Source organism: Acanthaster planci, linkage group LG04 (genome assembly GCF_054643075.1).
Source record: "Acanthaster planci isolate LZ-2023a linkage group LG04, COTS_SCS, whole genome shotgun sequence".
NCBI lineage: Eukaryota > Metazoa > Echinodermata > Asteroidea > Valvatida > Acanthasteridae > Acanthaster > Acanthaster planci.
In genome coordinates this window covers 8,455,638-8,474,928 of record NC_141780.1, presented here as the reverse complement: position 1 = coordinate 8,474,928, position 19,291 = coordinate 8,455,638, and the positions used below count along the sequence as shown (strand labels likewise).

Sequence of the window (19,291 nt, the reverse complement as noted above, 5' to 3'; positions counted from 1 at the left end):
ATAAATACTGTTATTTATCGAGCATTTTGGACAGGATATGGTTTGTTTAGGGAAGAAATCTGTCTTTTAGTGGGTATTTCGGCAGTTGAAAGGTTGCTTTTGAGAGCTGTTCACCAAGAGCGCTGGTGGTGGTGAACAATATGATGTCGGAGGCCTATACATGCATTGGTTTGCTTCCCACCGACGAATGATTTATAAAGTGAACTGTCTTGACTGGACTCGACAACAATAGTTCTCATAGCCTTTGTTGAAGGCAGAAATACTTGTATCCAAAAACTACAGAATGAGTTCTCTTGGTATTAAACTGCCTTTACATGTATGTGAGATTTGTTCTAATATACACCTAACCTGGATCATATAAAGGAAGCAGAATTGAAGCAAATTTTATCCAGAAAATCTGCCTGTGTCTTTGAGGGATTTGAACTCATTCATCAAGAATTTTACGCATTGTTTCTGTTGGAACACCACCAGTACCCTCTTTGTTGGTTATGATTACTTGATCCATACAGGAAAGAATGACGAGAACAGTCATCCTGGTGGTCATATCTTAAAAACTTCTGCTGATGCTCTATGTAGCAGTTTTCTGTACCGCGGTCTGTAATAATTACCCAACATGGCTGGGTCACTTTTTGTGGTGTATGCCTCCATGCAAATTATCTGTCTTGAAAATCCGTCTATGCATCTATGTCTGCAAATTTCGTAAGGTTGCCGTTTGTCATAGGAATTGATGTGCCAAAGATAGTCTAGCCCAAAGCTCCTGTAGATCCTTCTCTTCAACCTATTCCTTCTTCTCAGCTTCCAGATCAATAATATGAAGCAACAATCTCACATTATCCTGGCTTACCACAAAGCCATTCTGGATGCATCTCAAGTGCAAAATCTTAAACTTGCCTGACGTTTCCATATAGGTCTATCAGAAACAAAGTAACGTCTAAATGATCAGACCGATTTCTCTGGCGAAGTAAGTATGCACTGGCCAACTTGCATCTCAAAGTGCAAAGACTCAGTACAATCCCATTATTGCAATCCAAACATTTGAGAATTTCAGAACGATTGAATCCTAACTGGAAATAGAATTTCAACAGGGAACTGAAATATGCCATTCAAGAGACAAAGATGAATGACAAGCTCAGTTGGAGCTGCTTTCCTGAGTGCCGATGGCGGATGCATTGGTGGCAACGAGAGATCTACATAAATGTCGTTTAAATGATATAACTATGTTGTTTAAACGAGATGAAACAATTTTTTTGTGTTGGCAGCAACACATTTGTGTACATCACCATTCTTAACCCCCTCCCCCAAAAAATAAAATTCAAAAAAGCTAAGCTGAAGAGGTCAGCTAAAGGATTTTGTGACCAGCTCCTCGGACCAGATACACCTCAGCAAATCACTCTCACCGAATGCCTAGGGAGTAAGTTTCACATTCTCGGGCCTTGATAATGCTTCAAATATGGAAAACTGTGGAGATCCAATAACAACCAAAGGAGAACGTGAGATCTTAGAGAGATGTAGAGTGGCCTTATTGACAGGCTAAGGGTTGGTAATGGGTCAGTGCTGCCCTTTGCAGCTGGTTGAATGAAGTCACGTTTTACTAGAGACCTTAATGGAACTAGACCTAAGAAAGGTCTGAGAGCGGGGGAAGGATTAGGTTGGAAAGAGAAAGACAACAAACCTGGCACAAAATGGAAATATTGTTTCATTTTCTACAGACAGAGATATGATCAGTCTGGCATGCACATGTTCATGTAATAAAAACTGTTTGCAACCCAGGCCCTTTCCACAGTAGCTTTAGGTCCTATCCCCCACATTTTCAGATGACAGGTCATTTGTGGTATTAATACAATTTCTACAAATCCAGACCCAGCTTCATCTTCTACTTTTCATTCTCTTTGATATTCCTAAACATACATGCATATCATATATTGAGTAAACCACTTAAAACTATAGTTTGTAACATGACAGTAATGAAACTGTACACAAGTAAGCATGTGTACATTGTACTGACAGCCTCATCAGCACTCCTTTGTTTTATCAATGAGAAGATGAAGTCAAATGAATATGTGTGTTGCAGTCTGCTCTCTGTACATTTGTCCTTAACCAAAAGGAACCCTAATTCAAGTTTACCTCCTGGTCTATGTCTGTGTAAAAGGTGTTTTGCTCAGTGCAGTGAGGGAGTGTCTAAAGCTCTTTGGAGTCTTGATAACAGTAGATTACATGAAATGGTTTGTTAAAAAGTCTCAGATATCCTCAAACCCTTCTCCTCCAAAACAAATGTTAAAGTGAATCAAAATTCCTAGGAAAACACAATGTGACACAGGAAGATTAAACCTTTCATTACTTAATCCCTAAAGTTAGTTCCATTCCAGTCAGCAGAACAATAGTTTACCTCCATGCATGCACCTAAAGTCTAACCACTCCTGATATAACTTGGTCAAACACAGATCCGTGCCTTGTGTGCAAAATGACAAATCAAATTTCTTCCTGACAGCACTCAGTCTCTAAACAAATCTCGACACCCAGGTTGGCTAAACTGCAAATCACAAAATACTCCGTCCATTTGTACGCACTTGGATGAACCTAAGCATGCGCATCCCAGGTGTGTGTGGTTTGAAGGATGGTTCTTCCCTCCAGTTCCATATGTAAGTGATGAACCACACTGGTACCACTCAACCAGCCTCGATGTTCTGAGCACTGAAGCATTTGACTTCTAGCCATATGCCATATCGATCTGATAGTGAAGGGTGTAACGGATATGCTGCCCAAATGAAATCTGAACGTGTCATTGCATGTGTTGAATGAATACCAAGAGGATATTATAAAAGAGATAAGTCAAGAGACACGTTTCACTTGTCTGTTGGATCTTAAGAGCAAGCACGGATTAAATCAAGAGTGGACTGAATTAAACTCTGACATAATAATTTCACCACAGAAACTCATAATGGTGATGAGAAAATCTGTCACATTTCCTCACCCTACACCTTGTCAATAGATATGACTCGGTTATTTGACGACAAACACGTCAATTTGACGACAAACACGTATTACGTTGAAAGAGGGCATGTTATAGATAGGAATAATCTGCATTTATGAATAATTTCACGAGAAGATGGATGGAATGCTCCACTCCACTCTGTTTCCATCATTTGCTCATTATTCAGTGAATGAAATTATTCTTTCCATAACATGACTGTGAAATAAATTCATTCTTATAATATTCATTCTTATTTATTCTTCTTTATTTGTTCATTTATTCTTACACAATGGCTGAATAAATTCCAACTTCCCCTGAATAAATCTCCACCACTTGAATGTTTCCAGCACAAATGAGTAAAGAAATTCAGTGTAACCTAAACAAACAGAACTTCTCTTCATGGCTGAAGGAACTTGTTTCTGTAGTGTGGTCACATTGGGACAAATGACTTAACGACACATAATAGATCCACAAATCAGATGACAGGGATTTATTCGGGCATTGTATCAAATGGCATTAACTAAACAGGGCCAGAATCAGTGAATTCAGCAGCAAAGGATACTTAAATAATGCTACAAATAAAAATCTTTGACAGTGAAACACCTCATATACATTACACAGCTTCTTATCCATGTGGTCTTTGTTTAACCTGATTCATCTGGGGCATCAAAACAGGCCAAACATCAAATAAATATGGGAATGAGACATTTCATTTTCAGTCATTTCAGGCAGCATCCCTGTTGTGTTTGTTAGGATAATAACTTATCCACAGGGAGTTCAAGATTTTGGAAGTTCCTGTTTTTAAATTATTTTAAAAAGGCAATGAGGGACCTGAAAAAAACAAACTAACAATATGTTGTGTTTCATCCATGACCAAAACCCACAAAATTTGTACTACATGAACTTATAGGGGAAAATCCCACCACAGCAATGTGTATGCCTTTTGAAAGAGACAGATATGGACTGGGCAATGCTATGTCATTACAGCTTCTGGAAACTACGGCTGGGGGGGTTGTTTCATGCAATCAAGTTTAAGTCATAGAGCACGACACCATATATCTTGAAAAATACCAATGCATGCGTAAAATACCCTAGGGACATGCTGAGGCCAATGAGCATGTAGGAGTTGCCAAGCAGTTAAAAACTCCAAATTAATCAGGTTTCACATTAGCAATGTCAGCAAAACAATCCAGAGTGAGCAACTGTTGACCGTTTGGAATGGGGCAATGAAAATTATTGGTAAGACCCAACTGTGATTGAGTTTTGTATATTTGGCTTTCAAGTAAACTAACCTACAGTTTACCAGGTGACCCAAAAATGCAACACTAAAGTAAACTTGAAATAGTTGTCTTTGGAATCAAATTAAGGCTTAGGATGTCATCTTTTCAAAGTGAAGATTCATGTACAACTGATGATGTGTTGCAGACAAGGGCATAACGACTGGGGGGGGGAATGGCATCCCCTCCCCAATAGTTAATTCCAGTAAACAAATAAATCTGAAATTCAAGATTTTATGGTATTGTTATAAAATCATCCAGTGTACATGGAAAACAACTCAGTATATCCCTTCTGCACTTTGGAAAAATTTTACACGACATGAGGTTGGTGAACAAGTTACAAGTCTACAAATTGAATTTGGCCCCCCCCAAAAAAAAAGCCTTCACTATGCCCCTAGTTGCAGAGATAGTTTTAATTACCTAACACATTTTTTGGTTCTGTCAAAAGGCAGTATATAGGTTTTGTCTTAATTAAGTTCCTTAATTTTTGTTCAGTTGTAACACTTTCTAGCATCACATTTCATGAAACTGATGTGTATTTCTGAAGATAATGGTTGCTAATTAATTCTGCCGTTTCAGAGTTTAATGAATTTGTTTCTGAGAAAACAACTTCAGTTAAACTTAAGCAGTTTATCTGTGTTAATTTGTAACAAGATGCTGATCATATTTTCTTCTGTATTATTAATCACTCTGAACTATTTAAGGATCGTATTTTTATTAAAATACTAAGAGGTTTTCCTAATTACCAAAAATGGGTCACTTTGGAGACATTCCCATAGGAACGTGCACAAACTTTACTGTCCCATAATTAAATATTCCCTAATCTGATCTGAACCAAACTTTGTATGTTTTCAATTTAGACCCTAATCTATCATCTCTCAAAATTTGGACATAAAATTCGGCCTCCTTCTGGTAGTTGGAGCATTAGGGAGACATTGAAATGTCTCCCTGATGACCGATGTCTCCCTAAGGTTGAAAAATTTACCACAAAATGTCTCCCAAGTGACCAAGGAAATATTTAACTAATACAACAAAACCCTGTTCAGCTCAGTATCCTCATTCTGCAGGCCTTTCCAATGGTCCCAGGTGTTAAAGGGTATTAAATAGAGTATTTTTACTGCTGTGGTAAATCCTGTTGGACAGCACTTGTCTTGCGTACTCAAGATTATCTTCACTATGCAATGCATTCACCAATCATGCATCATCAGTTTTGAAAAGATAACATTCTAAGCGTTAATTTGACACCAAAAACAAATTTTTATGACATTTGGGAAAAAGAAAATACTACTTTTGGGGGTCAGTCTGTATTTGCTGTAATTTATATAATTGAGATACATGTATTTTAAATTGGGAAAAAAAAGATGAAATGCTTTTCTACAACTTAAATTGTGTTAATGGTTATTTTTGAGACATAGGTTACTTAAAGGAATAAGCTCCCATATTAACACAGGATAGAAGCTACTAGCATAGACAACTGAAGATCCTAAGCATATGCCAAGCTTATCTGAACTCAAAATACATGTAAATGCCTGTAATATTCCGTGAGTAAACAATTTCTTTGATAAATACACCACCCCCCAAAAAAATTGGGTAAGTTAATTGGTTCAGTGATTGGTAAGTTCAATAAGGTACCACGCATTGACAGATTTCTGGAATAAAAGGCATTACCCAAATCAATAATGCATTCTGCCTTTGAGGATCTTGCTGTGAAGGAACTCAGATTTTTTGCATTGATGGTTTGAAGAATTAAAAGCAAGGGCAGATACAGGCTGCATCATTCCATATAGTTGGCTATCCCAAGATACTGAGAACAATCGCACGTCTCATTTATCACCGATTTATCACAGATTTCTGATTTGTGTGTTTGGTTTCCTCTTCTCATTTCTATTTACTGCTCTTGTTTTGTCTTATCTGGACTTTTGCCGTGTGCAGTTACCTCTTCCAGTATTACTCTTTCTTATGACATTCACTACTTATTATGGTTTGACTTGGATTTTGTTATTTTGTCTGTTCCACACAAACTGACAATTCGTCTCACGCAGCTTTCCTCTGTCTTCTGTTCTCTTTTGTGGGTTCCTCTTGTCCAACTCGTTAATGTCTTGTTTGCCCTATGAGCTAGTCATATTTTATACTTATTTTGATAATGCTTTATCTACATGTAAATTTACTTCAGAAATATAAAAAACAAAGTTCCTTGGAAATGAAATCAGAAGTGAATTTTGTAAATTGTAGTGAATATAAAATGTTTTGCCTTTGCTCTTAGAATAAACTTCTAAATACTTAACTCTGGCTATTTACCCCAAACATCTTCACAATCGTTAAAAACCAGTACAAGGCAAACTAATCCCAAGAAAAGTGCAAGCAAGACATGGGTTTCTTGACCAAGACTTGAAATTTGAAATGTGCACACTATAACAACTGGAATTTTCTTTCAATAATAAAATGTTGCATATATTGAGTTTGGAAGTGTATTGAATCAGCAATACACAACCACCTTCAATGTCAATCATTTCAAGTGGACGTAGGTGATCTATCACTCTCAAGGTACTCAACTCCCCCTGACCTGTGAGCACAGGAAGCATCAACTGCCATTTACCAGGCCACCATTTACAAGGCCACACTTGGCTAGCCCTATTTGAAAGCTTTGCTTAACTTTCTCTGCCTGGCTTTTCCTGGGTGGGTAATGTTACATGGGTGCTGTTCATGCTTTGCAGCAGTGTCGGGAATACTGTGTCCTGATGGGTCATAATTCACTCTCATTCTGTTAGGAGAAACTTGCTGATCATAATAGATGGCAATAATTCTTGACAAATTCAATCACTCCCTCTTGAGCAATTCCCCTCCTGCTGTCATCTATTCATCTGTTCAACTCCTCATGGCTGAGTCTGGGCACAGACCCTCTACTCGGCCAGGTAGGTAACCAGCAAACTGCAGCTGTCACTGCAGAAGCATCTAATTCAATTAGTCATGCGAATATTGATTTTTTTTCTCTTGCATCTTTTCAGCTTCTTTCATAGTATGGCAAGTACTCGTGGCGAAATATTTCAAATGTGAAGATGACATGCAGAAAATATTGAAGGCACTGTACACCACAGTCGAAAAGCATTTTTAAATGTCCCTTTATGTTTGAGCACACAAATCATAGATAAATGTTTTTGCCAATGTATGTTTTTCTTAACCAAGCTAGGACAATCAGGGGTGTTGTACATACTGTGAATTTTCCTAGGATAATTATACAGTGTTCCAATTATTAAAACTTTATTTGATGACCATTCAAGTTTGCCAAACCTTAGAAAAGAGCAAATCAATGTTTTTTGGAGACTTGAATATCCCATTAACCTATAGAAAATGTGTTTAGGCAATGCAGTCACTAATGCATGTTAATATACCCAAGGGACCAGGACAGAATTCCCAAGGCCAAGTATAGCACACCTCTGTCCAAAAATTCAAGAAAAGAAAGAGTTCGATTTTCTAACTCTATCAACAGTTACATACACAGTACACTTGCAGTACCTTGATCCATGTGTACATAGTTCACACTGATGCAAATTTCATGTACATATGCGGCATGCACACGCTTGTATCAGTGAACCCCTTGTGACTGTGTTTCAGCCAAACTAGACAAACAACCAGCAAGATATGTGTACAAAAGTTAACTACAGTTCAACCAACATCATTCAAACAATGGATGGTTCCAACAATCTCGTTGACCATTTAGAAATAGACCCTGGGGCATGGTCTCACTATTAGTCATCAAAAGTGGATTTCATTTATTGTTATGTTAGGAACCATTCACATGGAAGTAATTGTGCAAAATGTAGTTAACCATGAATGCCACAAGAGTTGCAGCCAATGGTAAAAAGTGACAATGAGATTTTACAGTACAGCTAAACTAGGGCTGTTTGAGTGTCACTGCATTAATGCACATGCCCAGTGTTAAAAAAGCAACAGACTGGTAGTTGAGGTATCCATCTTAAGTAGAAGAAACCCCCCCCATTGGCTGAAAAGAGCCATGCTGGTGGGGAGTATTACACAGCTGCATCTGAATATCAGGAGCTAGGTCTACATTCTTTACATTGGAAATATGTGGAGATACCCTATAATAGACATATATGGCTGTAGCTCTGGAAGTCCATTTTGGACACGGGTGTAATAAAAGCCTGTTTTCCACTGCATTATTTTCCATAAACAGAGGCACTTCAAATCAGGAACACTCTACACACACACCCTCTGGTGTAATATAAATGTACATTACAAAATGATGTACATTACAAAGGATGTCCATGAATCACTGGGTGCAGTTCCTATGAGGGGCAACTGTTGCTAGGAAACCTGCAGCCTCTGTTGGTCCCACTCGGGATGGAAAGTTCACACCCAAATTGTCCCTATATGTTACACACATGCTGTCCTTGCTTATTATCATATATTTATAAATATTGGTTCGTATGTGTATGTGCACTCCAAAATTGTGTACATGATAGTTTTATGTGTTCATTTTAAGGCCTGTAATATTTCACGGAGATTTACCAGTGAAATGCCAGATCATTCATGCTGCTAAATTTAAACATCTACACATCACAGTTGCTGAAAAAAGCTACAATGCTGCACGTTGTTGCTTTAATGTACACTGTAGTCTGTAAGGATGATGAATGTACATGTAGGATGACTCCGCTGTAAGGATGATGAATGTACTCAATTTTCAATTTTTGATAATTACCAATATTTGAATTTTAGAAAAAAAAATCCTCTTGGTTTGAAACAAGCCGCTTTAATCAAAACAAAGATTTTCAGAGGTCTGAATGAAAATAATTATTCACTTATACCAAACGTGTCCTTCAACAGATAAGACCTGTAATTTACATATACTTCCTTGCCATGATTTGCCACTGTCAAGAGAAATTCAAGTTTTATGCAGATGTGCATTAGTAATGCTTACCTGATGGGTTCAACCCTCACACTTGGCCTATACTATTCAACTTCTGCCCACTGAATTCATAAATGCATCATGGTCTCACAAATGTGCATAAGCGATGACACCGCATGTGGTCAAATCGTAAAGCTATTCTTTTTGGCAAGTAATTACTGAACTTGACTTGATTCTCATCCAGTAAAAGATGTAAGTCACCATGAGCAAATAACTCTGAGTCACTCAAGAATTTCATCATAAGACTCCACTTGTAAACTTGAGTTCCAAAACTATTTACAAAATTATGATGAACCGTAATATGAAGTTACTCATGTTCATATGCATGTACTTTAAATGACAATACAAAGATACTTATGTTTGGTATCACGGGCTGGTACAATACAGACTCCTTCACACCTTGAGATTTTACAATGTACTGCATAGCCTGGGGCCAATTTTAGAGCTGCTTAAGCACAGATTTTGCTTAAGCGCAAAAAAACTTGCTTAATAAACAAAGATTACCAGCTTCAACACTTCCTTGACTGTCATGCTAACCAAAAGACAGGTAAATACCATTCCAAAACAATATACATCACAAGAACTTTTGGCTGGTAACCTGATTTGTCAAGCAAGGTTTTTCCATGCTCAAACAAATTTTTCGCTTAAGCAGCACTATGAAATTGGCCCCTGGACTACTCTGGAACTAGACTCTAACACAATTACCAATTCATTCGGCTTGTTTCCACACACTGAAGTCAGGCCAATCAGACCTCAACTGAACTGTGGCTAATATGTCCTGCTTTCAACTTCTAATAAACTTTGTTTCCATGATGCAATTAGGATGTATATACATGCAAGTGGGAGACCACTTTTATACCCGAAGGCACGATTGCATTTGTTTTATTGAAATTTTCATGAATCTTTGGAGGAAGAATCCAGCAGAAGTTGTGTACTGATTACCACGCAGTTAATAAACTGTCTTCTCTGTTTATTTATTAGGTGGTGTTCAAATATCAGAGACTCAAATTGACTCAAGCATGAATTAAGCCTGACTCGACCATGCACCATCTGTGACTTGACTCAACTTACTCAATTCAATTCAATTCAATTCAATATAACATTTTAAAAGTTGAAGGGAAATTCCTTTGGTCTTTTTTCACACATTACATGGATATTAAAACAATTAAAAATTTACGAGTCAATATAGTTGATAGCTACATAATAAAAAGCTTACTAAACTATACAACAGATCATCATGCCACATTAATAGTTCTAAAACAAAGCAGGGAAAACACATGTATTGTGATCCTCATAAAACAAACAGAGAAACAAACAGCTGCTCATTGTTACAACTGCTCATTGTACCACTTAATAGCTGATGGAACAAATGAGCTGCGATAACGCACAGTTCTCATTTTCTGTTGTACCAGCCGGTTGCTTCTCAGATTATGAATAAACCTATTATGTAATGTTCGGATGACATCTGTCTGCCATGATCAGAGTGATTTTGCGCATGTCTGACTCAAATCCACTAACAGTTCCTGCTGATAGCCAATAACCATGCTAGCTTGTTTAACTATTTTGTCCAACATATTTTGATCTAATGACTCACTTCCTTATCAAAAGTAATCCCAAGTCTGTTAATTGAATAACAGACAATTTTTTAAGCTCCTTTATGTTCTGAATTCAGCTATAAGATTTTGAGGCAGGCCTTTCAGCTTTTGGGGCTCAATGATTCCTACTCTTTGTGAATGTGCTTCATATGCAAGCTTCCCACAGCAATCAAAGTAGGGCATACCGGCTTAATTCCATAACTCACACCTTGTCAGCTGTACTTTTCACTGAGCAGTCAGGCCCTGAGCCAATAATTAGAGTTGGCTAAGATGAATAAATCTCCTGCCAGTAATAATCAACTATCTCTCTGCTGACAGCTCCCCATTCATAACATTAGTACTCATTGCGATGAACTCACAGCATCCAACAAATTGTCCAACCCTACCATCTCTTCATGACTTGCCTCAGCTTCAATGGTTCATTAGCTACAGACCTCCAAACCGGATATTAATGCCCGAAATGCTTCCGGTATTTCCAGGAGTATTTTTCCTGCACACACCCTTATAACGTCACTGACGACAATGCTGCAGGATGTCGTTTGGGATAGGCTAGCAAATTACCATTTTGGGAGGTAGAAATGCCTCAAAGAGCTGCATGCTACGTCAAAATAAAAATATGCTTCTGTGGAAATCGAGATTACAAACTGGATTTAAAACAAAAACCTTAACTTTGCTTGTTAAAGAGCAACTCAAAGGAAAACATGTTTTCTCTAATTTTTTCTGTTCAAATAAATATGGCAGCATCCACATCAAACACAGTGTCATTTGTCTATTCATGCCAAGATGCGAACATGCTGATTGCAGATTGCATCATTCTGAGGGGAACCCTTGCCCTGTGTTCGTAGTGGATAAGCCCTTGTGCATCCCAAACAATGGCTAAAAACAAAGGCTACATGCATTGCTTGGCATGCACAAGGGTTTATCCACTATAAACACAGGGCAAGGGTTCCCCTCGTTTTCCATGTTTTCTCAGAAATGAGGCAATCTACATTCAGAATTCGCATCTTAGCATGAACAGAAAAAAGCCCTTTCAAGCTTGTTACAGTTGAGCTCTGAAGACAAATAACTCTGCATTCGATTTGGATGCTTCCATATTCATTTGAACAGATAAAATCAGAGAAAACACGTTTTCCTTAGAGGTGCTCTTTAAAATTATACCACAAAAGATAGAGATAGAAAATTGCCTGCATTTCTTGTAGATTTGTTGTCTTTAGTTTCGAAATTTCAAATGTTATTATATGATCTTTAACATCATTATTATTTACAACCTGCATTTTATTTCCTACGTAGCATTTCACACATTTCTTCAGTATCATGTACATGTTTTTGCATTGCTACAATATACTCTCTTGACTGAATACATAATTTCAATTTTGTGTGTGTTTGTGTGTGAAATAAAAAGATGCATAGATACCGGTAATTTGTACCGTGAGACAAAATATCCGAAGTTTACAAAGTTGTAGGGGCAGTAATGTATCATGTCAAAATAGAGTAACAAAGTGAATACATCATGCGCACAATTATGTATAAGGTATTAGTGCGAGAACCAGCACATGAACCAATACACATGCGTACTCCACTCATGTCCACTGCACTTACATGTACATGTATACTGGTTCAAAATGATGTGATACTCTATGGGGACTGCTGTAAGAAAAAACAGGACAATTTGCCATTACATAAAACAGATGCCAAACAGAAACAGATGCCCTGGAAGGAGTTGCAATTCGAAAATTTGAGGCATGATAACCTCTCCCTTCTCTCCCTTGCTATCTTAGCCCCATGGGACTGTTTTATGTAAACAAGACATTTATGTGTAATCCTGTCCATTTTCACTAATATCATTAAAGAAAAAGTGATTTCAAAATATCAAATGCGGTGTGAGCAGAAACAGAAAACTTCTAATTAAACAATAAGCATTTTCTTTATGCTTATTCAAATGACACATACAGGGAAACTTCTGTGTAACATTGTAACCACATGTATTACTCAACAAACATTTCCTACCTGTTAACAATTCTGGAAATTTAAAGCATGATTATGCAACTTTGTGCTTCTCAAATTCACACTCAGCATAAAACAGTTTGACCATGAAAAGTCTGGAAACTTTATAAACATTTTTGACAGAGCAAGAAGCATGACTTGTTACTTTAAATCACTTTAAATTCCACTGAAGCAATTTTAAAAACAAACATTACATATTGTACTTTTAGCACTTTTTACAAAAAGAGAAATGAGTAAAATATCTGCATGTTATGTAAACTTAATGAAAGCTATAACTCCAGGAGCCGGTGCCAGATTATCCAATAGGTACTATGCTTAAGGCCCAATGAGGAACTGGACAACCAATGAAAATACACATACCACAGGCAGTGTGCCATAAAGCACACAGTTCTTGAAAAACTCGCAGCATCTCTATTGAAGTTTTTTTTATTTAGGGAAAGCTTCAAACCAGCAAGTGCATAGCTTATACAACTCATCAATTTACGATGCAAAGCTCTACACAAATGTAAATGTAATGTCTAACATGGCGTACAGCCCATGGAACACTGGTACCTAGGGCCAATAAAACACTTGAGCCTCGAGGCCTATACACTAGTACTTAGGGCTTATGAAACACTGGTACCAAGGGGCCTATGGAACTGTGGTACCTGAGGCCTATGGAACACTTGTGCCTCCATGCCTATGAAACAGTAGTACTTATAGGCTGAAATACTGGTACCCAGGGGCCAACAGAACACCGGTACATCTGGACCTATGGAATCTTGGTACTTAGAGCCTATATGAAACTGCAATCTGGCCCTGCCAGGACTGTTCTTATTTTTGAAAAGCCTTCCAACAAATGTGCACCAACATTCTGAACTAAGCAACATATGTCTGGTAAGACATTTGGCAAGCTATGCAACTATCACTCACGGACAAAGAGTTAACTGCTTACATGTTGATTCATTGTTAATCTAGCTACATCAAATAATAGGACTTTTGCTAAGAACAAAAAGCAAAAGTATCCCCCCCCAAAAAAAATCACATTGTGAGTAACAGTTGCTCATAGCAAACAATTTTCAGTTTAATGAAAGAAACTGTGCCTCTGTTATTCAGTCAACCACTGTAATACTTTTTCTTTTAAAGACAAATACATGTACACGTACCCTGCTTCACCTGATTACAGCTAAAAAACATCTGATTTTTGTATTATGATGGTTCACAGTTTCTGATTAATCTGATACAATCAGAAAGTAGCAACTGTAACATTCAAGTAGGAGGGAAAACAGAAAACCAACGTAACAATTCATACCTGAGTCTGCCAGCACAGCTTCCCTATGCTTCCTCATGACTTGTTGCCTGATGCTTAGTAAAGTGGGTCTAGTACTTTGAGACAAGACTTGTTATTTTGGGCAAGAATGGCCCAGAGCTGGCCTTGTCAAATTACATTACGAACAGCTCGAATCTGCACATCTCTGCTACCCTGCTTGATTTCCCCAGGTTTTGTGGCTCTGTTTGCCCACCAATGACATGCGTTCCATGCAAAATACCACACCGCACTCCCTCCACTTTGCACTCAGTGACTAGCATCCAGCCAGACTGCCTGATGGCTGTGCATGACGACGGTGTATCAAGTCCAAAGACAAAGTGCCACATGAACATTTATTCAATTTGAGGGCTCAATGACTAGGTACATCACACACAGTGTCCTGGACAGGCAATCTGTATCACTAACTGACTGCTAACATGGAAATATGCACATCCCTAGGTTAAGACAGGAATTTGGTTTTATATCTTCAATTGTAATTGACTATATAAAGTCCCTTGATAGAGCTCTACCAACAAGTTTAGAGTGATAGACTTACACTTAACAACAAGTAAAATGTTTAAGAATCAATTTTTTTTTCAGACTTGAATAGAATGGCTGCTTGAATCAGGAGTGAGATTGGAGGAAAATGAAATATCCATAAAAGAAGCATCAGAAACTGAGGTCCTGCAGCAGCATAGGATCTATATATTTGTGTCTGCCTTAAGGTATCCCTGGAAATATCCAGTCCTTTTTTTATGTTAACTTTTATTCATGAAAACCCCTTAATGGTAAACTCAGGTTTTTCCAGATGTCAAATGCAGAATCATTTTAAAAATCCTGAAATTGGTAAAATCTTGATGAAATAATCCTGAAATCAGGAAATATCCCTTCAAATCTCACCCCTGATGAATAGTGACAAGAACAATATTCTGGAGGAAAAGCTATCTAGTGGAGATTTCAACAATCCAATGATAAATAGAATAGCAATCACCCTTTTCACTGCCTTTCTTTAAATAACAATTACTCTGTAATGAGTCAAAATGCAAAGAAATATTGAACTAGCATGTATGACAAACTTGAACTTTACACAGTCCCAACAGTCAACAAGGGGCTAATTAACGAGCTACATGGCCAATAACATGTTCATGTAAGCACGAACCTGCCATTCAACAGCTTAATGAAATGCAAATGAGCAAATTCATGTCGTGACAGACAAGATACGAAGGGATAAAGGTTGATAGGGAATAGAAGGCTGCTGGAGGGCTGGAGGAGAGAGGGAGCTGACAGGGGCAGTGTTTTTACAATCCCCACTTGACTTGGACACGGAGAGGGGCAGGTGGAATGATCACAGACGTGAGCTGGCTGCAAAGAAGCTGTAGTGAATGAGAATGGGTTGATGCATGTGGAGATGTACCAAGAGGTCAAGGGGGCTCAAGCTGAAAATAGGCAATGGTGTCCCACCCTAATATTTCCCAGTTGTAAGCATGTCTGCTAAACACAATATTCCTTCACATCTAAATTCTCATGAAAATTGCAGCTCTGCTATTCAACAACTGAGAAACAATATAGTATCTTTGGCAGATACCTTCAACAATTAAATGCAGACAAGATTTTCTTTTTTCCCTTAACGGGACTCTCCATGTTGTTCATACATGTATGCCAGTATCCTGATTGATATAATGAATGATCAAGGCAAACTATCTCCGCAACATTCACACAGAAAGCACAATGTGTTGGCCCAGGAAAGCCAGCAGACACCATATAACCAGATGTCATCTAGAACACTGTTGCTCATGCACAAATTACCCCAGACTCTTGATTTCAGTATATTCAGGCTTATTTGAACATCACTGACATAGTTCTGCTTACTGCTATCAGTGAACTTTCTCTCCATTGTGAACATTTAAAATTTCTTGGAGACTAAAAAAATCATTCACAATTTACCACATGTAATATAAGAGAAGTTCCAGCAATGTTTGATTCTTGACTTTAATTTGTAGAATTCTTTTCCAGCGCAGGTTTCTATCCAAATCCACTGAATCAGTAAATTGCATGAAAAAAAGGCTCAAATTCAGGGTTAGTACATGTGTAACTGGTTAAGACATAGTGCTTCGGTCACTTCTCACTTGAATGTATATAATTTGGTAGAAACAAAAGGGAACATGTGACCGCCAGGCAGCCCGTGGGACTGGTATTTGCGTCAGTCTTTTCGCCCAGTGGAGAACTGAGCTATATTTACATGTGAAGACCCACTGGCAACATAGCAAGTAAAGCTGTACTTCAATTTCACAACAAGAAGAAAGTACTAGCAGTTCTTTGAAAGGAACTGGCGTCTCTCCTCATATTAAATCCTGATATATTTTATGAAAGCAACAAAGTGCGATTTTCAGAGAAAAGTACAGTATGCAAATTCCCCAAAATAATCAAGCCCGGATTAACTGCACCATTCATGTGTCAGAAAAGGTGTGAAATTAATCAGGACCACAACCTACTATATTAATGTAGCCGGACACGATTCTCAGCAGTAAATTCCGCGAATTTCTCAACAGCTAGAGAAGTGACTGAACTCTCAGCACTGATGAACCATGACCAAAGCCGGTGAAGCAATACACCCAGAAGAGCATATCATTCATTTGATTTGAATGGCCTACTTGGGGTCAAAACGAAAATGGTGATGAAAATATGCTACGACTCATACAGGCTGACACAGACTTTACATTTTTTGTTTCTTCCTCAGCAAGTGTAAGCTCTGAGGAGACACCTACAATGCACCCAGATCTCCATGATGCAAGGCTATATCTATACCTGCTTAAAGGGTCCATGTGATTTCTTTTTTCCCAGATGCAAAATTTGCACAACTTTCCGCTCCTCTAAATGTATGAAACATATAAGAAACTACTGATATTTCTTTTTTAAAGTTCGTTGTATTGAAAAAGACACCTTTGTAAACCACCATTTTCCATGCCTTTTCTCAAAGATGTTAGTGCTCTTACTATGATGTCATTCTTACTATTCTATAGAAGGGGATTTTTTCTTCAACACAGAGTTACATACACAGTATGCTCCTTCAGTTCCTACAGACCTCAGAGTTGTAAGTAAACTACAAAAAAGACAAAATCACAAGCACCTGCCGATTCCTATATGATCTGTAACTACGTGCACAAAACATTCTCACAAGATATGAGTTTCTGAGCTTTGGCGCTGACAGAATAGCTCTCAAGTGTTCCTCAATTAAGTGTCATTTTTATTGCTTTGGGCATGCAAAGATTAGGCATATCCATTCTTAAAACAAGAATTCTTTTCAATACTTCTTCTGCCAGTGAGGGCCACTACAGGTAGCCAGATGAAAAGGTTACTGAAAACTAAACTGGATCCACTTACCCATTGGTGCCACATTGGAGTAGACAAATCTGAGTCTGTTGAACTGGCTGACTGGGCCATGCCAATGAACGTAGACCTTTTCTTGGGTTGAAATGACATCCATGACATTAGTGCTGTTTCTCTGTATCAGAAGGAGAAGAGGTGACATGGAGGTGCTACCATCTCGAACCTCTAACATGCCAGCTGGATTAATGCTGACAGCTGAAATAAAATAGTAAGCATAATATTAACAAAAATAATTTGGAGAACGGTTTGATCACTTCACATTCTTACAAAACAAAGCTGAAATCTTGGGTACTTCTTGTTTGCTTTGGTGAAGTGTTTCACACCGGCATTTCAATCACTCATATCTTCCAAATTAATGAGAAAACTTATATAATTCTTCCTGTTTTACATCATTTACAAAATTGGATCCATTCTAGTTAGATGTAAAATAGCACGTATATCATATGAATTACATAATGCCACTAACAGCCAACAAGATAAATGCCTTATGCAACTGTATACATAAACTTCAACGATAGTTTGTTATATAGCTTGAGCAAATAATGCCTGTTTTACCACAGTTACACCGTGCAAAATTGCTTTAGAAATTGTGAGAGACGACTGCGTCACTTGAAACCCATATACATGTACATACCCTGAGGCCCCTTTATGGTGAATACAGTGACATTCATGAATTTTGACAGCTTGTCCCTGAATATCTATCTGTCTTTTAAAGACTCCGCAACACTTATAATGTATACAGTTTAGTCCCTTGTGTGATTTCAATGTGCAGCCTTGTCAGAGAAAACTTGCTTGACAGTTTCCCTGCCAGCTGTATAATTTATTTATAACAAATTTGTGACAGATGATGTAGTTTCTACCCCATCTTTTTGGCTATTTCTCACTGTAAATGTACTTTACTTCGTCCATATCACCGCATCCATCTGTCAGATTCTGCAGTGATCTGGGTCTAATGTGATGGTGATGTGATGCACAGAATATTCTGCTGATAGCAATTTTGTCCATGCAGCAAAGAAACTTTGTTCACACACTCGAAAACAAAGACATGATAGGTAGATATGTCTGTGTGCACATGCTCGGCATGCATGAGCATTTCACCTACCCGCCCCGAGCTGAAGTGCACCCTCACCGGGGAAAAAAAGACTGATTGTACTTAATTTTCCAACCGGGTTCTAGCACGCGTTCGGCATGCACTTGAAAACCATACATTCTAGACTAAAATCGTTGTACGTACTCAGCATGCTCCTCGTGAAACGTACATAAACTTGCACACCTATATGCGGTGCATGAGTGCCAAAGGACTGTCAATTTCATTTCTTTTTCATTTCATTTCTTTTGTTCCTGCTCGGAGCGGACAGAACCAAAAAACATTTTGTTCCCTAGTCTACAGGGACTGGAACTATTTACAAGTGCCAATTGAAATAATGGAGAGAACACACATGTTTATGATATGTGAACAATTAAAATTTATGTACTGCAGAAAAGCAAATTATGATAGAGAAAGCAACAGGTCTGTAGAGAGCACTGGAATCTACATTCTATTGGGATCACAGACCTAAAATACCTAGAGACTGACATCTATTACAATCAATGTCTGGGTATCATAATTTTTACAGTGCCCAACTAAACATAAGTCATTACAGGTCTGCACAAGAATATAGAGCAACGTTAATTGAGTGATACAAATCAGAACTATGGATGATGACTGAAAATATTACATGTTGCACAGCTGAATTTGATGTTCAGTTATTTTCCACAAATAAAATTATTGTTTCAGTACATCACAGCAACATGTACATGTATGAACAAACTTCCACAGTTTTTCATATTTGCCTCAATTTCATG

At 37.9% G+C, this 19,291-nt stretch overlaps 1 protein-coding gene across 3 annotated transcripts in view; it reads right to left on the bottom strand.

Moving 5' to 3' along the window:
• The window catches only part of LOC110974918 (uncharacterized), a 114,710-nt gene that overhangs the window by 34,080 nt on the left and 61,339 nt on the right, over positions 1–19,291 (bottom strand). For all 3 annotated transcript variants that reach the window (XM_087135423.1, XM_087135422.1, XM_022226885.2), the window contains exon 6: positions 17,441–17,641. In XM_087135423.1, the coding sequence (XP_086991549.1) occupies positions 17,441–17,641 (201 nt within the window). The remainder of the gene's footprint in view (positions 1–17,440; positions 17,642–19,291) is intronic.